The sequence below is a fragment of the Hydractinia symbiolongicarpus genome, chromosome 2 (genome assembly GCF_029227915.1).
Source record: "Hydractinia symbiolongicarpus strain clone_291-10 chromosome 2, HSymV2.1, whole genome shotgun sequence".
Lineage (NCBI taxonomy): Eukaryota > Metazoa > Cnidaria > Hydrozoa > Anthoathecata > Hydractiniidae > Hydractinia > Hydractinia symbiolongicarpus.
Genome location: NC_079876.1, coordinates 17,802,464 through 17,825,038, shown reverse-complemented (window position 1 = coordinate 17,825,038; position 22,575 = coordinate 17,802,464). Strand labels below are relative to the sequence as shown.

Sequence of the window (22,575 nt, the reverse complement as noted above, 5' to 3'; positions counted from 1 at the left end):
CATCTTCGTATTATATGCATTTCCATTGTGCCTTTACAACTTGAATCATTAACTGAACAAAAAAACTTGCCCTCCTAATCATCTTTAAAGTAGAAACCACACGTACTAAATTTCATGGTCGAGAACATGAAATCAAGCAACCAAATGCGATGGTCAGGAATCGAACCCGGATCTATGGTTTGGAAGGCAACAATGCTAACCTTTGCACTACCAACGCTGACAGCGGAATTGTTAGAGTTATTACAGGTAAAGTACTTTCGCGATCAAAATAAGGGCATCTTTTGTAGTATATGCATTTCCGTTGTGTCTTCACAACTTCAAGTCTAGCAGGAAATTGCGTCGCCAAGAATCGAAACCGGATCTATTGCTTGGAAGGCAACAATGCTAACCTTCACACCACCGACGCTGACAGCAGAATTGTTGGTGTTATTACAGGTAAGGTTCTTTCGTGATCAAAACAAGGTCATCCTTCGTATTATATGCATTTCCCTTGTGTCTTCACAGTTTGAAAACATTAACTGTCGAAAAAAAATGGCCCTCCTAATCATCTTAAATGTAACAACCACATGAACTGAATTTAATAGACGGGAACATGAAATCTAGCAGCAAAACGCGTCAGCCGGGAAGACAACTTGGATATATCGCTTGGAAGTCAACAATGCTAACCTTTGCACTACTGACGCTGAGAGCGGAATTGTTGGAGTTATTGCAGGTAAGGTACTTTCGCGATCAAAATAAGGGCATCTTACGTATTATATGCATTTCCCTTGTGTCTTCACAACTTGAAAACAATAAGTGTCAAAAAAAATTTGTCCTCCTAATCATCTTTTAAGTAGGAACCACAAAAACTGAATTTAATAGACTAGAACATGAAATCTAACAGCCAAATGCGTCGGCCGGGAATCGAACCCGGATCTATTGCTTGGAAGGCCACAATGCTAATCTTTACACCACCGACGCTGACAGCAGAATTGTTGGAGTTATTACAGGTAAAGTACTTTCGCGATCAAAATAAGGGCATCTTTCGTATTATAGGCATTCTCCTTATGTCTTCACAACTTGAAAACATTGACTCTCCAAAAAAACTCGCCCTCCTAGTCATCTTCAAAGTAGAAACCACATGAACTCAATTTAATAGACTATATCATGAAATCTAGAAGGAAAATGCGTCAACTTAGAATTGAACCAGGATATATTGCTTGGAGAACAGAAATGCTAACCTTTACACCACCGACTCTTTCAGCAGAATTGTTGAAGTTATTACAGGTAAGGTAATTTAGCGATCAAAATAAACGCATCTCTCGTATTGTACGCATTTCCTTTGTGTCTTTTCACTACTTGAAAACATAAACTGTCCAAGAAAACTTGGTCTCCTAACCATCATGAAAGTAGCAACCATACGTACTGAAATTAATAGACTAGAACATGAAATCTAGCAGCCAAATGCGTCGGTCAGGAATCGGAGCCGGATCTATTGCTTGGAAGCCAACAATGCTAACCTTCACACCGCCGACGCTGACAGCATAAATTTTGTGGTTATTACAGGTATGGTACTTTCGCGATCCTAATAAGAACATCTTTCGCATTATATGCATTTCCCTTGTGTCTTCACAACTTGAGAACATTAAATGTCGAAACAAATATGCCCTCCTAATCATCTTCAAAGTAGAATCCACCTGAACTGAATTTAATAGACTAGAACATGAAATCTAGCAGACAATTGCTTCCGCCAGGATTCGAACTGTAATGCTTAGAAGGCAACAATGCTAACCCGTTCACCACCGCTGCTGACAGCAGAATTGTCGGAGTTATTAAAGGTAAGGCACTTTTGCGATTAAAGTAAGGGCATCTTCGTATTATATGCATTTCCATTGTGCCTTCACAACTTGAATCATTAACTGAACAAAAAAACTTGCCCTCCTAATTATCTTTAAAGTAGAAACCGCACGTACTAAATTTCATGGTCTAGAACATGAAATCAAGCAACCAAATGCGATGGTCAGGAATCGAACCCGGATCTATGGTTTGGAAGGCAACAATGCTAACCTTTGCACTACCAACGCTGACAGCGGAATTGTTAGAGTTATTACAGGTAAACTACTTTCGCGATCAAAATACGGGCATCTTTTGTATTATATGCATTTCCGTTGTGTATTCACAACTTGAAGTCTAGCAGGAAATTGCGTCACCAAGAATCGAAACCGGATCTATTGCTTGGAAGGCAACAATGCTAACCTTCACACCCCCGACGGTGACAGCAGAATTGTTGGTGTTATTACAGGTAAGGTTCTTTCGTGATCAAAACAAGGTCATCCTTCGTATTATATGCATTTCTCTTGTGTCTTCACAGTTTGAAAACATTAACTGTCGAAAAAAATGGCCCTCCTAATCATCTTAAATGTAACAACCACATGAACTGAATTTAATAGACGGGAACATGAAATCTAGCAGCAAAACGCGTCGGCCGGGAAGCCAACTTGGATATATCGCTTGGAAGTCAACAATGCTAACCTTTGCACTACCGACGCTGACAGCGGAATTGTTGGAGTTATTACAGGTAAAGTACTTTCGCGATCAAAATAAGGGCATCTTTCCTATTATAGGCATTCTCCTTATGTCTTCACAACTTGAAAACACTGACTCTCCAAAAAAATTCGCCCTCCTAGTCATCTTTAAAGTAGAAACCGCATGATCTAAAGTTAATAGATTAGAACATGAAAAATAGCAGCCAAGTGCGTCGCCCGGGAATCGAATCTAGAAGGAAAATGCGTCAACTGGGATTTGAACCAGGATCTCTTGCTTGGAAGACAAAAATGCTAACCTTTACACCACTGACGCTGAGAGCAGAAATGTTAGAGTTATTACCGTTAAGGTACTTTCATGATCAAAATAAGGACATCTTTCACATTATATGCATTACGCTTGTGTCTTCACAACTTGAAAACATTAAATGTCCGACAAATTTTGCCCTCCTAATCATCCTCAAAGTAGAAGCCCAATGAAGTGAACTTAATAGACTAGAACATGGAATCTAGCATACAAATGGCACGGCCAGGAATCGAACCCGGATCTATTGTTTGGAAGCCAACAATGCTAACCGTCACACCGCCGACGCTGACAGCATAAATTTTGTGGTTATTACAGGTATGGTACTTTCGCGATCCCAATAAGAACATATTTCGCATTATATGCATTTCCCATGTGTCTTCACAACTTGAGAACATTAAATGTCGAAACAAATATGCCCTCCTAATCATCTTCAAAGTAGAATCCACCTGAACTGAATTTAATAGACTAGAACATGAAATCTAGCAGACAATTGCTTCGGCCAGGATTCGAACTGTAATGCTTGGAAGGCAACAATGCTAACCCGTTCACCACCGCTGCTGACAGCAGAATTGTCGGAGTTATTACAGGTAAGGCACTTTTGCGATTAAAGTAAGGGCATCTTCGTATTATATGCATTTCCATTGTGCCTTTACAGCTTGAATCATTAACTGAACAAAAAAACTTGCCCTCCTAATCATCTTTAAAGTAGAAACCACACGTACTAAATTTCATGGTCTAGAACATGAAATCAAGCAACCAAATGCGATGGTCAGGAATCGAACCCGGATCTATGGTTTGGAAGGCAACAATGCTAACCTTTGCACTACCAACGCTGACAGCGGAATTGTTAGAGTTATTACAGGTAAAGTACTTTCGCGATCAAAATAAGGGCATCTTTTGTAGTATATGCATTTCCGTTGTGTCTTCACAACTTGAAGTCTAGCAGGAAATTGCGTCGCCAAGAATCGAAACCGGATCTATTGCTTGCAAGGCAACAATGCTAACCTTCACACCACCGACGCTGACAGCAGAATTGTTGGTGTTATTACAGGTAAGGTACTTTCGCGATCAAAGCAACGTCATCCTTCTTATTATGTGCATTTCCCTTGTGTCTTCACAGTTTGAAAACATTAACTGTCGAAAAAAATTGGCCATCCAAATCATCTTAAATGTAACAACCACATGAACTGAATTTAATAGACTGGAACATGAAATCTAGCAGCCAAACGCGTCGGCCGGGAAAACAACTCGGATCTATTGCTTGGAAGTCAACAATTCTAACCTTTGCACTACCGACGCTGAGAGCGGAATTTTAGGAGTTATTGCAGGTAAAGTACTTTCGCGATCAAAATAACGGCATCTTTGGTATTATATGCATTTCCATTGTGCCTTCACAACTTGAATCATTAACTGAACAAAAAAACTTGCCCTCCTAATCATCCTTAAGTAGAAACCACACGTACTAAATTTCATGGTCTAGAACATGAAATCAAGCAACCAAATGCGATGGTCAGGAATCGAACCCGGATCTATGGTTTGGAAGGCAACAAAGTTAACTTTTACACCACCGACGCTGACAGAAGAAATGTTGGAGTTATTAGCGGTAAGGCACTTTTGCGAACAAAATAAGGGCATCTTTCACATTATATGCATTACGCTTGTGTCTTCACAACTTGAAAACATTAAATGTCCGACAAATTTTGCCCTCCTAATCATCCTCAAAGTAGAAGCCCAATGAAGTGAACTTGATAGACTAGAACATGGAATCTAGCATTCAAATGGCACGGCCAGGAATCGAACCCGGATCTATTGTTTGGAAGCCAACAATGCTAACCTTCACACCGCCGACGCTGACAGCATAAAGTTTGTGGTTATTACAGGTATGGTACTTTCGCGATCCCAATAAGAACATCTTTCGCATTATATGCATTTCCCTTGTGTCCTCACAACTTGAGAACATTAAATGTCGAAACAAATATGCCCTCCTAATCATCTTCAAAGTAGAATCCACCTGAACTGAATTTAATAGATTAGAACATGAAATCTAGCAGACAAATGCTTCGGCCAGGATTCGAACTCTAATGCTTGGAAGGCAACAATGCTAACCCGTTCAACATCGACGCTGACAGCAGAATTGTTGGAGTTATTACAGGTAAGATGCTTTCGCGATCAGAACAAGGTCATCCTTCGTGTTATATGCATTTCCCCTGTGTCTTCACAATTTGAAAACAGTAACTGTCGAAAAAAATTCGCCCTCCTAATCATCTTCAAAGTAACAACCACATAAACTGAATTTAATAGAGTAGATCATGAAATGTAGAAGGAAAATGCGTTAACTTGGAATTGAACCAGGATCTGTTGCTTGGAAGGCCACAATGCTAACCTTAACATCACCGACGCTGACAGCAGAAATGTTGGAGTTATTACAGGTAAGGCACTCTTACGATCAAAACAAGGACATCTTTCCTATTATATGGATTTCTATTGTGTCTTCACAATTTGAAAACATTAACTGTCGAAAAAAATTCGCCCTCCTAATCATCTTCAAAGTAACAACCACATGAACTTAATTTAATAACCTGGAACATGAAATCTAGCAGCAAAACGAGTCGACCGGGAATCCAACACGGATCTATGGCTAGGAAGTCAACATTGCTAACCTTTACACCACCGACGCTGACAGCGGAATTGTTGGAGTTATTACAGTTAAGGTGCTTTCGCGATCAAAACAAGGTCATTCTTCGTGTTATATGCATTTCCCTTGCGTCTTCACAATTAGAAAACATTAACTGTCGAAAAAAATTCGCCCTCCTAATCATCTTCAAAGTAACAACCACATGATCTGAACTTAATAGATTAGAACAAGAAATCTAGCAGGCAAGTGCGTCGGCTGGGAATTGAACCCGGATCTATTGCTTGGAAGGCAACATTGCTAACCTTTGCACCACCGACGCTGACAGCAGAAATATTGGAGTTATTACAGGTAAGGCACTTTTGCGAACAAAATAAGGGCATCTTTCGTATTATATGCATATCCCTTGTGTCTTCACAATTTGAAAACATTAACTGTCGAAAAAAATTCGCCCTCCTAATCATCTTCAAAGTAACAACCACATGAACTTAATTTAATAACCTGGAACATGAAATCTAGCAGCAAAACGAGTCGACCGGGAATCCAACACGGATCTATGGCTGGGAAGGCAACAATGCTAATCTTTGCACTACCAACGCTGACAGCGGAATTGTTGGATTTATTGCAGGAAAAGTACTTTCGCGATCAAAATAAGGGCATCTTTTGTATTATATGCATTTCCGTTGTGTCTTCACAACTTGAAGGCTAGCAGGAAATTGCGTCGCCAAGAATCGAAACCGGATCTATTGCTTGGAAGGCAACAATGCTAACCTTCACACCATCGACGCTGACAGCAGAATTGTTGGAGTTATTACAGGTAAGGTTCTTTTGTGATCAAAACAAGGTCATCCTTTGTATTATATGCATTTTCCTTGTGTCTTCACAGTTTGGAAACATTAATTGTCGAAAAACATTGGTCTTCCTAATCATCAATAAAGTAACAACCACATGAACTGAATTTAATAGACTGGAACATGAAATCTAGCAGCCAAACGCGTCGGCCGGGAAAACAACTCGGATCTATCGCTTGGAAGTCAACAGTTCTAACCTTTGCACTACCGACGCTAAGAGCGGAATTTCAGGAGTTTTTGCAGGTAAAGTACTTTCGCGATCAAAATAAGGGCATCTTTCGTATTATATGCATTCTCCTTGTGTCTTCACAACTTGAAAACTTTAACTCTCCAACAAAATTTGCCCTTCTAATCATCTTCAAAGTAGAAACCACATGAACTCAATTTAATAGACTAGATCATGAAATCTAGAAGGAAAATGCGTCAACTTAAAATTGAACCAGGATATATTGCTTGGAGAACAGAAATGCTAACCTTTACACCACCGACTCTTTCAGCAGAATTGTTGAAGTTATTACAGGTAAGGTAATTTAGCGATCAAAATAAACGCATCTCTCGTATTGTACGCATTTCCTATGTGTCTTTTCACTACTTGAAAACATAAACTGTCCAAGAAAACTTGCTCTCCTAATCATCATGAAATTAGCAACCATACGTACTGAAATTAGTAGACTAGAACATGAAATCTAGCAGCCAAATGCGTCGGCCAGGAATTGGAGCCGGATCTATTGCTTGGAATGCAACAACGCTAACCTTTACACCACCGACGATGACAGCAGTATTTTTAGAGTTATTGCAGGTAAGGTACTTTCGCGCTCAAAATAAATGCATCTTTCGTATCATATGAATTTCGCTTGTGTCTTCACAACTTGAAAACATTAACTCTTCAACAAAATTTGCCCTTCTAATCATCTTCAAAGTAGAACCCACATGAACTGAATTTAATAGACTAGATCATGAAATGTAGAAAGAAATTGCGTTAACTTGGAATTGAACCAGGATCTATTGTTTGGAAGGCAACAAAGTTAACCTTTACACCACCGACGCTGACAGAAGAGATGTTGAAGTAATTACAGGTAAGGCACTTTTGCGAACAAGATAAGGGCATCTTTTGTATTATATTAATCAAAATGGCAGCACAGAAAGGGTATGAATATGTTTCACCTGAACGTTAGAGGTCTATGGGCAAATTTTGCTGAGATTTCGACATTCTTATAAACAACAGAAAAATCGACATTTTTTCTCTTACGAAAATACATACGGGAGATGAACCGGAGGACATGTTTGCAATTAATGGATACACATTTATACACAAATCTCGTAAATTTGGAAAAGGAATAAAGGAGTAGCATTTTATTTTGCTGATCATGTTATTTATAAAAGGCGACACGATCTAGAAATAAATGAAATTGAAGGTATTTGGTTAGAAATATGTCCAAAAAATGCGAAATCGTATTTACTTTCCGTAATTTATAGACCCCCGGATAATTCAAAGTATCTTAATAAAGATTTTTCATATCTTCTATCTGATGTACTGTCATTAACATTAGACGGTATCAAAGTAGTTATAATCTTAGGGGACCTTAATGTCGATTTCCTGAAAAAGAACGATCATGTTGGGATTAAAACAGCTTTAACGTTACACGGTTTTAAACAAGTCATTAAATCACCAACCCGAATAGCGGAAACGTCACAAACTCTTATCGACATTATCGCTACAACTAATTGCACAGTTATAGCGGATACCAAAGTCATCCCCATTTCTTTTAGTGACCATGACCTTATATGTTGTATTAGAAAACAACATCACACCCGTTTCGTTAGCAAAACAATAAATTGTCGAAACTATCGAAATTATGACAAAGATAAATTTTGTCAAACACTTTCATCACAGAATTTTCAAGATGTTTATAATTCAACGAACGTCAAAAAAGCATGGTCTTTGTTAAAGGAAATTATATATCGCACCTACGATTCCATGGCTCTATTAATTCGTAAAAAAGTTCGCGGTAAGCCATGTGATTGGATGACTGTTGATCTCAAAAAGGAGATGAACTCACGCGATAATTTGTTACGAAAATCGCGTAAAACCAAATCAGAAGCAGATATCACCGCTTATAAAAAAATAAGAAACAAGGTTAATAATAAAGTTCGTAAAGCAAAGAATACGTATCAGCGACAGTTATTTGAGGAGAACACCGGAAATCCAGAATCCTTCTGGCAGTCGATAAAAAAAGTATTTCCACTTAGATCGAACTCTCAAGTGAATACTACTATACAAATCGACAAGAAATTGGTAACCGATCAACATTCTATTGCTAATGCGTTTTGTAGATTTTTTTCTAATGTTGTAAATTCACTTAAAAGATCTGCTTTTGTGTTGACAAACTCCGTCTGGAAATATCATAAAGAAATACCGAGTAAATCAAACCCAAAATTTCGACTTAAACCAATCACTGTTAATGAAACCATGAAACATCTACAATCATTAAATCGTAAAAAGTCTGTTGGGCTAGATGATCTACCATCCTGGTTACTCAAAGACTGCATGGAGGTAATCGCTTCACCACTGACATATATTATTAACATGTCTTTTGAAACTTCAACATTTCCAAGTGACTGGAAACGCACCAAAGTGTTACCACTTTTCAAATCTGGAGCAAGGTCATCTGTTAATAACTATAGACCAATATCTGTTATTCCAGCTATATCCAAGGTGATTGAAAAAGTTGTGCATGAACAATTGACTGCATATCTTGAAAGTAACAATTTAATAAACAACAACCAGTTCGGTTTCAGGCCTCGTCGCTCAACTGAACTGGCTGCAACAATCTTTATCGACACTGTGAAATTGAAGGTTAACGATGGCAAAATGGTCGGTGCCGTATTTTTAGACCTCACAAAAGCATTCGACATGTTAAGTCATGGTAAACTACTGTCAAAATTAAGCAGTTTTGGAATTGTTGGAGACGGACACGAGTGGTTCACAGACTATTTGTTTGGTAGATTTCAGCAAGTTCAATACAAAAATTCTTTTCTGATGAACATCCAGTCAATAGTGGAGTACCACAAGGGTCAATTTTGGGCCCACTACTATTTATTATGTTTTTCAATGATCTTTGTACCGTAGTGAAACACTCTGAAGTAGTCAAATATGCAGACGATACTGTTTTATTTGTTGAAACCCGTCTTTCATCCGACATGAAGTGTGTACTTGCATGGTGTTTGGAAAATGAATTAATTTTAAATCTCGGAGCAGGAAAAGCTGAAGCAATGTTATTTGGTTCGAAAAATAACCTCTCTAAACAAAACAGCTCATTAAACGTAACTTCCGGTACCAAACTGTGAGGGTAACATCCACGTATAAATATCTTGGTGTACTTATCGAACCATCATTGAATTTGAGCAACAACTTTGATTTAACGTATCAAAAAGCTTCCGGTAGATTACGTTTACTATATCGCATTCGACCGCTGATTACAGATAAAGCTGCATTGGCAATTTTTCAAACAATGATTCAACCAGTATTAACATATTGCGGATTTGTTCACCTTAAGAATTCTCAGACACAACTACTCAAACTCCAATCTTTACATAGACGAGCAACTTTAATTATTGGAAATCAATTCTTGACACCACCTGATACTGTCAATATGATAGAAATGCGAGCTTGTAATTTCATTCGCCGTTGCTTGGACAACGATGTGTGTGAAAATTTTAAAAATTACTTCACAAAAACAAACCACACAAGAAACACACGTAACAACAGAAATAGCTTGAAATTACCTAATCTTCGTTTGGAATATGCTCGTGGATCTTTCTGTTACACTGGAGCACATATTCACAATACACTCCCGTTGGACATTAGAAAATGTGAATCATACAATATTTTTAAGTCGCAACTGAGAGAATATTATCTGCGTATTTAGTCCTTTTTATGACTTTTTGTTTGTTTTTTGTTTTTCGTCTTGATCAACTCATTTTCTAGTGTGGTATTTTGACTTTTAGCCTTTTGTCTGTGTGTTTTTTGCAGTTTATATATTTTATACTCACCGTTTTTATTGTACATTTACATTTTCTTGTTTTATTGTTACTAATATTTTTTTTATCCTATTTATTCCAAGGACCCATGTTGATAACAGACTTCATAATGTCTGAAATGGCCATCCTTGTAAAACATTCGTGAAATAAATAAATAAATAAATAAATTGCGTCGCCAAGAATCGAAACCGGATCTATTGCTTGGAAGGCAACAATGCTAACCTTCACACCACCGACGCTGACAGCAGAATTGTTGGAGTTATTACAGGTAAGGTTCTTTTGTGATCAAAACAAGGTCATCCTTCGTATTATATGCATTTTCCTTGTGTCTTCACAGTTTGGAAACATTAATTGTCGAAAAACATTGGTCTTCCTAATCATCAATAAAGTAACAACCACATGAACTGAATTTAATAGACTGGAACATGAAATCTAGCAGCCAAACGCGTCGGCCGGGAAAACAACTCGGATCTATCGCTTGGAAGTCAACAATTCTAACCTTTGCACTACCGATGCTGAGAGCGGAATTTTAGGAGTTATTGCATGTAAAGTACTTTCGCGATCAAAATAAGGGCATCTTTCGTATTATATGCATTCTCCTTGTGTCTTCACAACTTGAAAACTTTAACTCTCCAACAAAATTTGCCCTTCTAATCATCTTCAAAGTAGAAACCACATGAACTCAATTTAATAGACTAGATCATGAAATCTAGAAGGAAAATGCGTCAACTTAAAATTGAACCAGGATATATTGCTTGGAGAACAGAAATGCTAACCTTTACACCACCGACTCTTTCAGCAAAATTGTTGAAGTTATTACAGGTAAGGTAATTTAGCGATCAAAATAAACGCATCTCTCGTATTGTACGCATTTCCTATGTGTCTTTTCACTACTTGAAAACATAAACTGTCCAAGAAAACTTGCTCTCCTAATCATCATGAAAGTAGCAACCATACGTACTGAAATTAATAGACTAGAACATGAAATCTAGCAGCCAAATGCGTCGGCCAGGAATTGAACCAGGATCTATTGCTTGGAGAACAGAAATGCTAACCTTTACACCACCGACGCTAAAAGCAGAAATGATGGAGTTATTACCGGTAATGTACTTTCGCGATCAAAATAAGGACATCTTTCGTATTATAGGCATTTCCATTGTGTCTTCACAACTTGAAACATTAACTGGACAAAAAAATTTGCCCTCCTAATCATCTTTAAAGTAGAGACCACAGGTACTAAATTTCATGATTTAGAACATGAAATTTAGCAGCCAAATGCGTCGGTCAGGAATTGAACCCGGATTTATTGTTTGGAAGGCAACAAAGTTAACCTTTACACCACCGACGCTGACAGAAGAGATGTTGAAGTAATTACAGGTAAGGCACTTTTGCGAACAAGATAAGGGCATCTTTTGTATTATATTAATCAAAATGGCAGCACAGAAAGCAGCAGCGTTTGTGGCTGCTCTATTATTTGTTGTATTATTGCTGCAAAAACGTTTTTACTTATGCTCAAATGAAAACTATTCGCTTTGTTTAAAAAGTGGTATGGATATTGTCGAGAGTAGTAGTATTTGTAACATTGAATCGTGATTTTTTACAAGTCTTAACAAAACGCGAGTAGATTTCTCTAGACGAAGCAGATGGTTGTTTGTGTTGTTGCTTTTAAGCGGTGATGTTGAAAAGTGTCCTGGACCTAATGCCACAGATGAAATCCGTGAATTTACTAATGCAAAGGGTATGAATATGTTTCACCTGAACGTTACAGGTCTATGGGCAAATTTTGCTGAGATTTCGAACATTCTTATAAACAACAGAAAAATCGACATTTTTTCTCTTACGGAAATACATACGAGAGATGAACCGGAGGACATGTTTGCAATTAATGGATACACATTTATACACAAATCTCGTAAATTTGGAAAAGGAGGTGGAGTAGCATTTTATGTTGCTGATCATGTTATTTATAAAAGGCGACACGATCTAGAAATAAATGAAATTGAAGGTATTTGGTTAGAAATATGTCCAAAAAATGCGAAATCGTATTTACTTTCCGTAATTTATAGACCCCCGGATAATTCAAAGTATCTTAATAAAGATTTTTCATATCTTCTATCTGATGTACTGTCATTAACATTAGACGGTATCAAAGAAGTTATAATCTTAGGGGACCTTAATGTCGATTTTCTGAAAAAGAACGATCATGTTGGGATTAAAACAGCTTTAACGTTACACGGTTTTAAACAAGTCATTGAATCACCAACCCGAATAGCGGAAACGTCACAAACTCTTATCGACATTATCGCTACAACTAATTGCACAGTTATAGCGGATACCAAAGTCATCCCCATTTCTGTTAGTGACCATGACCTTATATGTTGTATTAGAAAACAACATCACACCCGTTTCGTTAGCAAAACAATAAATTGTCGAAACTATCGAAATTATGACAAAGATAAATTTTGTCAAACACTTTCATCACAGAATTTTCAAGATGTTCATAATTCAACGAACGTCAATAAAGCATGGTCTTTGTTAAAGGGAATTATATATCGCACCTACGATTCCATGGCTCTATTAATTCGTAAAAAAGTTCGCGGTAAGCCATGTGATTGGATGACTGTTGATCTCAAGAAGGACATGAACTCATGCGATAATTTGTTACGAAACGCATCTCTCGTATTGTACGCATTTCCTATGTGTCTTTTCACTACTTGAAAACATAAACTGTCCAAGAAAACTTGCTCTCCTAATCATCATGAAAGTAGCAACCATACGTACTGAAATTAATAGACTAGAACATGAAATCTAGCAGCCAAATGCGTCGGCCAGGAATCGGAGCCGGATCTATTGCTCGGAGTGCAACAACGCTAACCTTTACACCACCGACGATGACAGCAGAATTTTTAGAGTTATTGCAGGTAAGGTACTTTCGCTATCAAAATAAATGCATCTTTCGTATCATATGAATTTCGCTTGTGTCTTCACAACTTGAAAACATTAACTCTCCAACAAAATTTGCCCTTCTAATCATCTTCAAAGTAGAAACCACATGAACTGAATTTAATAGACTAGATCATGAAATGTAGAAGGAAATTGCGTTAACTTGGAATTGAACCAGGATCTATTGCTTGGAGAACAGAAATGCTAACCTTTACACCACCGACGCTAAAAGCAGAAATGATGGAGTTATTACCGGTAATGTACTTTCGCGATCAAAATAAGGACATCTTTCGTATTATATGCATTACGCTTGTGTCTTCACAACTTGAAAACATTAAATGTCCGACAAATTTTGCCCTCCTAATCATCCTCAAAGTAGAAGGCCAATGAACTGAACTTAATAGACTAGAAGATGAAATCTAGCATTGAAATGGCACGGCCAGGAATTGAACCCGGATCTATTGCTAGGAAGCCAACAATGCTAACCTTCACACCGCCGACGCTGACAGCATAAGTTTTGTGGTTATTACAGGTATGGTACTTTTGCGACCCCAACAAGAACATTTTTCGCTTTATATGCATTTCCCTTGTGTCTTCACAACTTGAGAACATTAAATGTCAAAACAAATATGCCCTCCTAATCATCTTCAAAGTAGAATCCACCTGAACTGAATTTAATAGACTAGAACATGAAATCTAGCAGACAAATGCTTCGGCCAGGATTCGAACTCTAATGCTTGGAAGGCAACAATGCTAACCCGTTCACCACCGCTGCTGACAGCAGAATTGTCGGAGTTATTACAGGTAAGGCACTTTTGCGATTAAAGTAAGGGCATCTTCGTATTATATGCATTTCCATAGTGCCTTTACAACTTGAATCATTAACTGAACAAAAAAACTTGCCCTCCTAATCATCTTTGAAGTAAAAACCACACGTACTAAATTTCATGGTTTAGAACATGAAATCAAGCAACCAAATGCGATGGTCAGGAATCGAACCCGGATCTATGGTTTGGAAGGCAACAAAGTTAACTTTTACACCACCGACGCTGACAGAAGAAATGTTGGAGTTATTAGAGGTAAGGCACTTTTGCGAAAAAAATAAGGGCATCTTTCGTATTATATGCATTTCCCTTGTGTCTTCACAATTTGAAAACATTAACTGTCGAAAAAAATTCGCCCTCCTAATCATCTTCAAAGTAACAACCACATGAACTGAATTTAATAGACTGGAACATGAAATCTAGCAGCAAAACGCGTCGCCCGGGAATCCAACACGGATCTATTGCTTGGAAGGCAACAATGCTAACCTTTGCACTACCAACGCTGACAGCGGAATTGTTGGATTTATTGCAGGTAAAGTACTTTCGCGATCAAATTAAGGGCATGTTTTGTATTATATGCATTTCCGTTGTGTCTTCACAGCTTGAAAACATTAACTCTCCAACATAATTTGCCCTTCTAATCATCTTCAAAGTAGAAACCACATGAACTGAATTTAATGGACTAGTTCATGAAATCTAGAAGGAAAATGCGTCAACTTTGAATTGAACCAGGATCTATTGCTTGGAAAACAGAAAGGCTAACCTTTACACCACCGACTCTTTCAGCAGAATTGTTGAAGTTATTACAGGTAAGGTAATTTAGCGATCAAAAAAAGGGCATCTGTCGTATTATACGCAGTTCCCTTGGGTATTTTCACTACTTGAAAACATAAACTGTCCAAGAAAACTTCCTCTCCTAATCATCATGAAAGTAGCAACCATACGTACTGAAATTAATAGACTAGAAAATGAAATCTAGCAGCCAAATGCGTCGGCCAGGAATCTGAGCCGGATCTATTGCTTGGAAGGCAACAACGCTAACCTTTACACCACCGACGATGGCATCAGAATTTTTTGATTTAATGCAGGTAAGGTACTTTCGCGATCATAATAAGAATATCTTTCGCATTATATGCATTTCCCTTGTGTCTTCACAACTTGAGAACATTAAATGTCGAAAAAAATTCGCTCTCCTAATCATCTTCAAAGTAACAACCACATGAACTGAATTTAATAGACTGGAACATGAAATCTAGCAGCTAAACGCGTCCACCGGAAATATAACCCGGATCTATTGCTTGGAAGGCAACAAAGTTAACCTTTACACCACCGACGCTGACAGCAGAAATGTTGGAGTTATTACAGGTAAGGCACTCTTACGATCAAAACAAGGACATCTTTCGTATTATATGCATTTCCATTGTGTCTTCACAATTTGGAACATTAAATCTCCAAAAACATTAGCTCTCCAAATCATCTTCAAAGTAGAAACCAAACGTACTGAAATTAATAGACTAAAACATGAAATCTAGAAGAAAAATGTGTCAACTGGGAATTGAAACAAATGCGAACAACTGCGTCGGGCAGGAATCGAACTCTAATGCTTGGAAGGCAACAAGGCTAACCTGTTCACGGCCGACTCTTTCAGCAGAGTTTTTGAAGTTATTACAGGTAAGGTACTTTAGCGATCAAAAAAAAGGCATCTTTTGTATTATATGCGTTTCCATTGTGTCTTCACAACTTGAAAACATTAACTCTCCAACATAATTTGCCCTTCTAATCATCTTCAAAGTAGAAACCACATGAACTGAATTTAATTGACTAGTTCATGAAATCTAGAAGGAAAATGCGTCAACTTGGAATTGAACCAGGATCTATTGCTTGGAGAACAGAAATGCTAACCTTTACACCACCGACTCTTTCAGCAGAATTGTTGAAGTTATTACAGGTAAGGTAATTTAGCGATCAAAATAAGGGTATCAAGTACTTTACCTGCAATAAATCCAACAATTCCGCTGTCAGCGTTGGTAGTGCAAAGGTTAGCATTGTAGCCTTCCAAGCGATAGATCCGTGTTGGATTCCCGGTCGACGCGTTTTGCTGGTAAATTTCATGTTCCAGTCCATTAAATTCAGTTCATGTGGTTGTTACTGTGAAGAGGATTAGGAGGACGAATTTTTTTCCACAGTTAATGTTTTCAAATTGTGAAGACACATGGGAAATGCATATAATACGAAAGATGCCCTTATTTTGTTCGTAAAAGTGCCTTACCTCTAATAACTCCCACATTTCTTCTGTCAGCGTCGGTGGAGTAAAAGTTAACTTTGTTGCCTTCCAAACCATAGATCCGGGTTCGATTCCTGACCATCGCATTTGGTTGCTTTATTTCATGTTTTAGACCATGAAATTTAGTAAGTGTGGTTTGTACTTTAAAGATAATTAGGGGGGCAAGTTTTTTTGTTCAGTTAATGATTCAAGTTGTGACGGCACAATGGAAATGCATATAATACGAAAGGTATTCTTATTATGATCGCGAAATTAACTTACCTGCAATAAATCTAAAAAATTCTGCTGCCATCGTCGGTGGTGTAAAGGTTAGCGTTGTTGCCTTCCAAGCAATAGATCCGGCTCCGATTCCTGGCCGACGCATTTGGTCTATTAAATTCAGTTCAGGTGGATTCTACTTTGAAGATGATTAGGAGGGCAGATTTTTTGGACAGTTGTGTTTTCAAGTTGTGAATACGCAAGTGAAATGCATATAATGCGAAAGATGCCCTTATTTTTATCGCTAAAGTATCTTACCTGCAAAAACTCTAACAATTTTGCTTTCAGCGTCGGTAGTGTAAAGGTTAGCATCGTTGCCTTCCAAGTGATAGATCCGGGTTCGTTTCCAAGCTGACGCATTTGGCTGCTAGATTTCATGTTCTAGACCATTAAATTTAGTATGTGTGGTTTTTACTTTAAAGATGATAAGGAGGGCAAGTTTTTTTGGTCAGTTAATGTTTTCAAGTTGTGAAGACACAAGCGTAATGCATATAATGCGAAAGATGTCCTTATTTTGATCAAACATGTAATCTAGTAGCGAAATGCGTCGGCCGGGAATCGAACCCGGATCTATTGCTTGGAAGGCAATCCGGGTTCGATTCACGGCCGACGCATTTCGCTACTAGATTACATGTTCTAGTCTATTAAATTCAATACGTGTCGTTTCTACTTTGAAGATGATTATTTATTTATTTTATTTATTCTTTCTTTAAAGTCGATATACAATATACAATAAAACATGCTAGATACATTAATTAAAAAAAAAATGTTAGCCTTGGGCTAATTAAAATCGATCGTCCTAAAATAAAGTTTCTAAGAAAATAGGAGATTTATATTATAATAATAAGAAGCTAATTCGTGTATCCTACGTTACAAATATATGTGGCACAGAGACGACAACTGCACTGAATAAACGGAATGGTGTTTAGCCGGTGATGGAATAAAGACAACAAAGGGGCTTTTCGGACAGAATTTGGAAGCTTCTCCCATAATTTAGACGCAATATAAGATGCGCTTAATAGACCATGTTTTGTGGTGCGAGTTCTGCACCTTTCAAGAGAACTTGATGCACGGAAACTATATGCTGTGTTTTTGAACGCAAAAACAACATTCATGTAGGATGGATTCTGTTTCATTTTTGTTTTAAAAACCTCCTTTAACAATTTTCGGCAGAACTTTTCATGAATACTGATTCTGCATTCATTTTCAATTCTGTCGCATAAAAGTCTATTTGCTCTACTATGAATGCTATTAACTTTATGTAGCAGATCTCTACTTGAAAATCCCCATATAAGAGGGCAGTAGTTAAATATGCTAGAAATAAATGAATTAGCAATAACATTTCGCTTATAATTAGACATATATGGTGACATACGTTTTAGGGCATTGATCTTGGCATTAGCCTTCTTACTTAATGGAAGAACATGTTGCCGGAAAGAAAGCTGATTGTCCAGAATTATACCCAACAAATTTACGTATAGAGACTCTTGTAATATATTATTTTTCAAATTTAAAGTAACAAATTCTTTGTTTTTTGATTTTCCCAGAATGAGCAGTTTGCAATTCTCAGAATTTAACTGAAGCACATTATTGGAAAACCATGTGCTAACAGTTGAAAAAGCACTTTCTAAACATAACTTTATCTCCTCAAATTGTTTTCCATATGTATAAAGTGTATTGTCATCTGCGTAATTACAAGTTTTAACATCAGCTCTATCATTAAAAATAAACATTAAATCATTTATATAAATATTGAATAAAAGTGGACCCAGAATCGAACCTTGTGGAACACCACTAATAATTTCTATCCACAAGCTGAAATAGCCATCAATGCTAACCTTTGCACTACCGACGCTGACAGCGAAATTGTTGGAGTTATTACAGGTAAAGTACTTTCGCGATAAAATAAGGGCATCTTTCGTATTATAGGCATTCTCCTTATGTCTTCACAATTTGAAAGCATTGACTCTCCAAAAATATTCGCCATCCTAATCATCTTTAAAGTAGAAACCGCATGATCTGAAGTTAATAGATTAGAACATGAAAAATAGCAGCCAAGTGCGTCGCCCAGGAATCGAATCCAGAAGGAAAATGCGTCAACTGGGATTTGAACCAGGATCTCTTGCTTGGAAGACAAAAATGCTAACCTTTACACCAGTGACGCCGAGAGCAGAAATGTTAGAGTTATTACCGTTAAGGTACTTTCATGATCAAAATAAGGACATCTTTCGCATTATATGCATTACACTTGTGTCTTTACAACTTGAAAACATTAAATGTCCGACAAATTTTGCCCTCCTAACCATCCTCAAAGTAGAAGCCCAATGAAGTGAACTTAATAGACTAGAACATGGAATCTAGCATTCAAATGGCACGGCCAGGAATCGAACCCGGATCTATTGCTTGGAAGCCAACAATGCTAACCTTCACACTGCCGACGCTGACAGCATAAATTTTGTGGTTATTACAGGTATGGTACTTTCGCAATCCCAATAAGAACATCTTTCGCATTATATGCATTTCCCTTGTGTCTTCACAACTTGAGAACATTAAATGTCGAAACAAATATGCCCTCCTAGTCATCTTCAAAGTAGAATCCAACTGAACTGAATTTAATAGACTAGAACATGAAATCTAGCAGACAAATGCTTCGGCCAGGATTCGAACTCTAATGCTTGGAAGGCAACAATGCTAACCCGTTCACCACCGACGCTGACAGCAGAATTGTTGGAGTTATTACAGGTAAGATGCTTTTGCGATCAGAACAAGGTCATCCTTCGTGTTATATGCATTTCCCCTGTGTCTTCACAATTTGAAAACATTAACTGTCCAAACAAATTTATCCTCCTAATCATCTTCAAGGGAGAACCCACACGTACAGAATTTAATAGACTGGAACATGAAATCTAGCAGCTAAACGCGTCCACCGGAAATATAACCCGGATCTATTGCTTGGAAGGCAACAAAGTTAACCTTTACACCACCGACGCTGACAGCAGAAATGTTGGTGTTATTACAGGTAAGGCACTCTTACGATCAAAACAAGGACATCTTTCGTATTATATGCATTTCCATTGTGTCTTCACAATTTGGAACATTAAATCTCCAAAAACATTAGCTCTCCAAATCATCTTCAAAGTAGAAACCAAACGTACTGAAATTAATAGACTAAAACATGAAATCTAGAAGAAAAATGTGTCAACTGGGAATTGAAACAAATGCGAACAACTGCGTCGGGCAGGAATCGAACTCTAATGCTTGGAAGGCAACAAGGCTAACCTTTTCACGGCCGACTCTTTCAGCAGAGTTTTTGAAGTTATTACAGGTAAGGTACTTTAGCGATCAAAAAAAAGGCATCTTTTGTATTATATGCGTTTCCATTGTGTCTTCACAACTTGAAAACATTAACTCTCCAACATAATTTGCCTTTCTAATCATCTTCAAAGTAGAAACCACATGAACTGTATTTAATGGACTAGTTCATGAAATCTAGAAGGAAAATGCATCAACTTGTAATTGAACCAGGATCTATTGCTTGGAAGACAAAAATGCTAAACTTTACACCACTGACGCCGAGAGCAGAAATGTTAGAGTTATTACCGGTAAGGTACTTTCATGATCAAAATAAGGACATCTTTCGCATTATATGCATTTCCCTTGTGTCTTCACAACTTGAAAACATTAAGTGCCAAAAAAAATTTATCCTCCTAATCATCTTCAAAGGAGAACCCACACGTACAGAATTTGATAGTCTGGAACATCAAATCTAGCAGCCAAATGCGTCAACTGGGAAGTGAACCAGGATCTATTTCTTGGAAGACAAAAATGTTAACTTTTACACCACCGACGCTGACAGCAGAATTGTTGGAGGTATTGCAGGTAAGGTATTTTCGCGATCAAAATAAGGGCTTCTTTTGCATTATATGCATTTCCCTTGTGTCTTTACAACTTGAAAACATTAACTGTCCAAACAAAATTTGCCCTCCTAATCACCTTCAAAGTAGAAACGAGACGTACTCAATTTAATAGACTAGAACATGTAATCTAGCAGCCAAATGCGTCGGCCGGGAATCGAACCAGGATCTATTGCTTGGAAGGCAACAATGCTAACCTTTACACCACCGACACTGACAGCAGAATTGTTGGAGTTATTGCAGGTAAGGTACTTTCGCGATCAAAGTAAGGACATCTTTCGTATTATATGCATTTCCCTAATGTCTTCACAACTTGAAAAACTTAAGTGTCAAAAAAAATTTATCCTCCTAATCATCTTCAAAGGAGAACCCACACGTACAAAATTTAATAGACTAGAACATCAAATATAGCAGCCAAATGCGTCAACTGGGAAGTAAACCAGGATCTATTGCTTGGAAGACAAAAATGTTAACTTTTGCAACACCGACGCTGACAGCAGAATTGTTGGAGGTATTGCAGGTAAGGTATTTTCGCAATCAAAATAAGGGCTTCTTTCGTATTATATGAATTTCCCTTGTGTCTTAACAACTTGAAAACATTAACTGTCCAAACAAATTTATCCTCCTAATCATCTTCAAGGGAGAACCCACACGTACAGAATTTAATAGACTAGAACATCATATCTAGCAGCCAAATGCGTCAACTGGGAAGTGAACCAGGATCTATTGCTTGGAAGACAAAAATGTTAACTTTTACACCACCGACGCTGACAGCCGAATTGTTGGAGGTATTGCAGGTAAGGCACTTTTGCGATCAAAATAAGGGCATTCATCGTATTATATGCATTTCCCTTGTGTCTTCAAAACATGAAAGCATTAACTGTCCAAACAAAACTTGCCCTGCTAATCACCTTCAAGGTAGAAACGACACGTACAGAATTTAATAGACTAGAACATGTAATCTAGCAGCGAAATGCGTCGGCCGGGAATTTGAACCCGGTTCTATTGCTTGGAAGGCAACAATGCTAACCTTTACACCACTGACGCTGACAGAAGAATTGTTGAAGTTATTACAGGTAAGGTACTTTCGCGATCAAAATAAAGGAATCTTTCGTATTATATGCATTTCCCTAATGTCTTCACAACTTGAAAACATTAAGTGTCAAAAAAAATTTATCCTCCTAATCATCTTCAAAGGAGAACCCACACGTACAGAATTTAATAGACTAGAACATCAAATCTAGCAGCCAAATGCGTCAACTGGGAAGTGAACCAGGATCTATTTCTTGGAAGACAAAAAAATGTTAACTTTTACACCACCGACGCTGACAGCGGAATTGTTGGAGGTATTGCAGGTAAGGTTTTTTCGCGATCAAAATAAGGGCTTCTTTCATATTATATGCATTTCCCTAATGTCTTCACAACTTGAAAACATTAGTTGGCAAAAACAAGTTGCCCTCCTAATCATCTTCAAAGGAGAACCCACACGTACAGAATTTAATAGACTAGAACATCATATCTAGCAGCCAAATGCGTCAACTGGGAAGTGAACCAGGATCTATTGCTTGGAAGACAAAAATGTTAACTTTTACACACCGACGCTGACAGCAGAATTGTTGGAGGTATTGCAGGTAAGGCACTTTCGTGATCAAAATAAGGGCATCCTTCGTATTATATGCATTTCCCTTGTGTCTTCACAACTTGAAAGCATTAACTGTCAAAAAAAATTTGTCCTTCTAATCATCTTTTAAGTAGGAACCACAAGAACTGAATTTAATAGACTAGAACATCAAATCTAGTAGCCAAATGCGTCAACTGGGAAGTGAACCAGGATCTATTGTTGGAAGACAAAAATGTTAACTTTTACACCACCGACGCTAACAGCAGAATTGTTGTAGGTATTGCAGGTAAGGAATTTTCGCGATCAAAATAAGGGCTTCTTTCGTATAATATGCATTTCCCTTGTGTCTTCACAACTTGAAAACATTAACTGTCCAAA

The 22,575-nt window shown here is 37.6% G+C and overlaps 1 protein-coding gene and 2 non-coding genes across 3 annotated transcripts; 1 reads left to right on the top strand and 2 right to left on the bottom strand.

Annotated features, from left to right (window-relative positions):
- Window positions 1-888: 888 nt before the first annotated feature.
- Trnag-ucc (transfer RNA glycine (anticodon UCC)) lies at window positions 889-960 on the bottom strand. Its single transcript has one exon. It is a non-coding gene; the product is annotated as a tRNA-Gly (tRNA).
- Window positions 961-5,711: 4,751 nt separating this feature from the next.
- On the bottom strand, window positions 5,712-5,783 carry Trnag-ucc (transfer RNA glycine (anticodon UCC)). Its single transcript has one exon. It is a non-coding gene; the product is annotated as a tRNA-Gly (tRNA).
- A 1,659-nt stretch (window positions 5,784-7,442) lies between these two features.
- LOC130629859 (uncharacterized) lies at window positions 7,443-10,924 on the top strand. The gene is made up of 7 exons (XM_057443233.1): window positions 7,443-7,459; window positions 7,648-9,314; window positions 9,443-9,656; window positions 9,719-10,233; window positions 10,437-10,483; window positions 10,691-10,741; window positions 10,790-10,924. The coding sequence occupies exons 1-7, from the start codon at window positions 7,443-7,445 to the stop codon at window positions 10,922-10,924; spliced, it is 2,646 nt and encodes an 881-aa protein (XP_057299216.1).
- The last annotated feature ends 11,651 nt before the right edge of the window (window positions 10,925-22,575 follow it).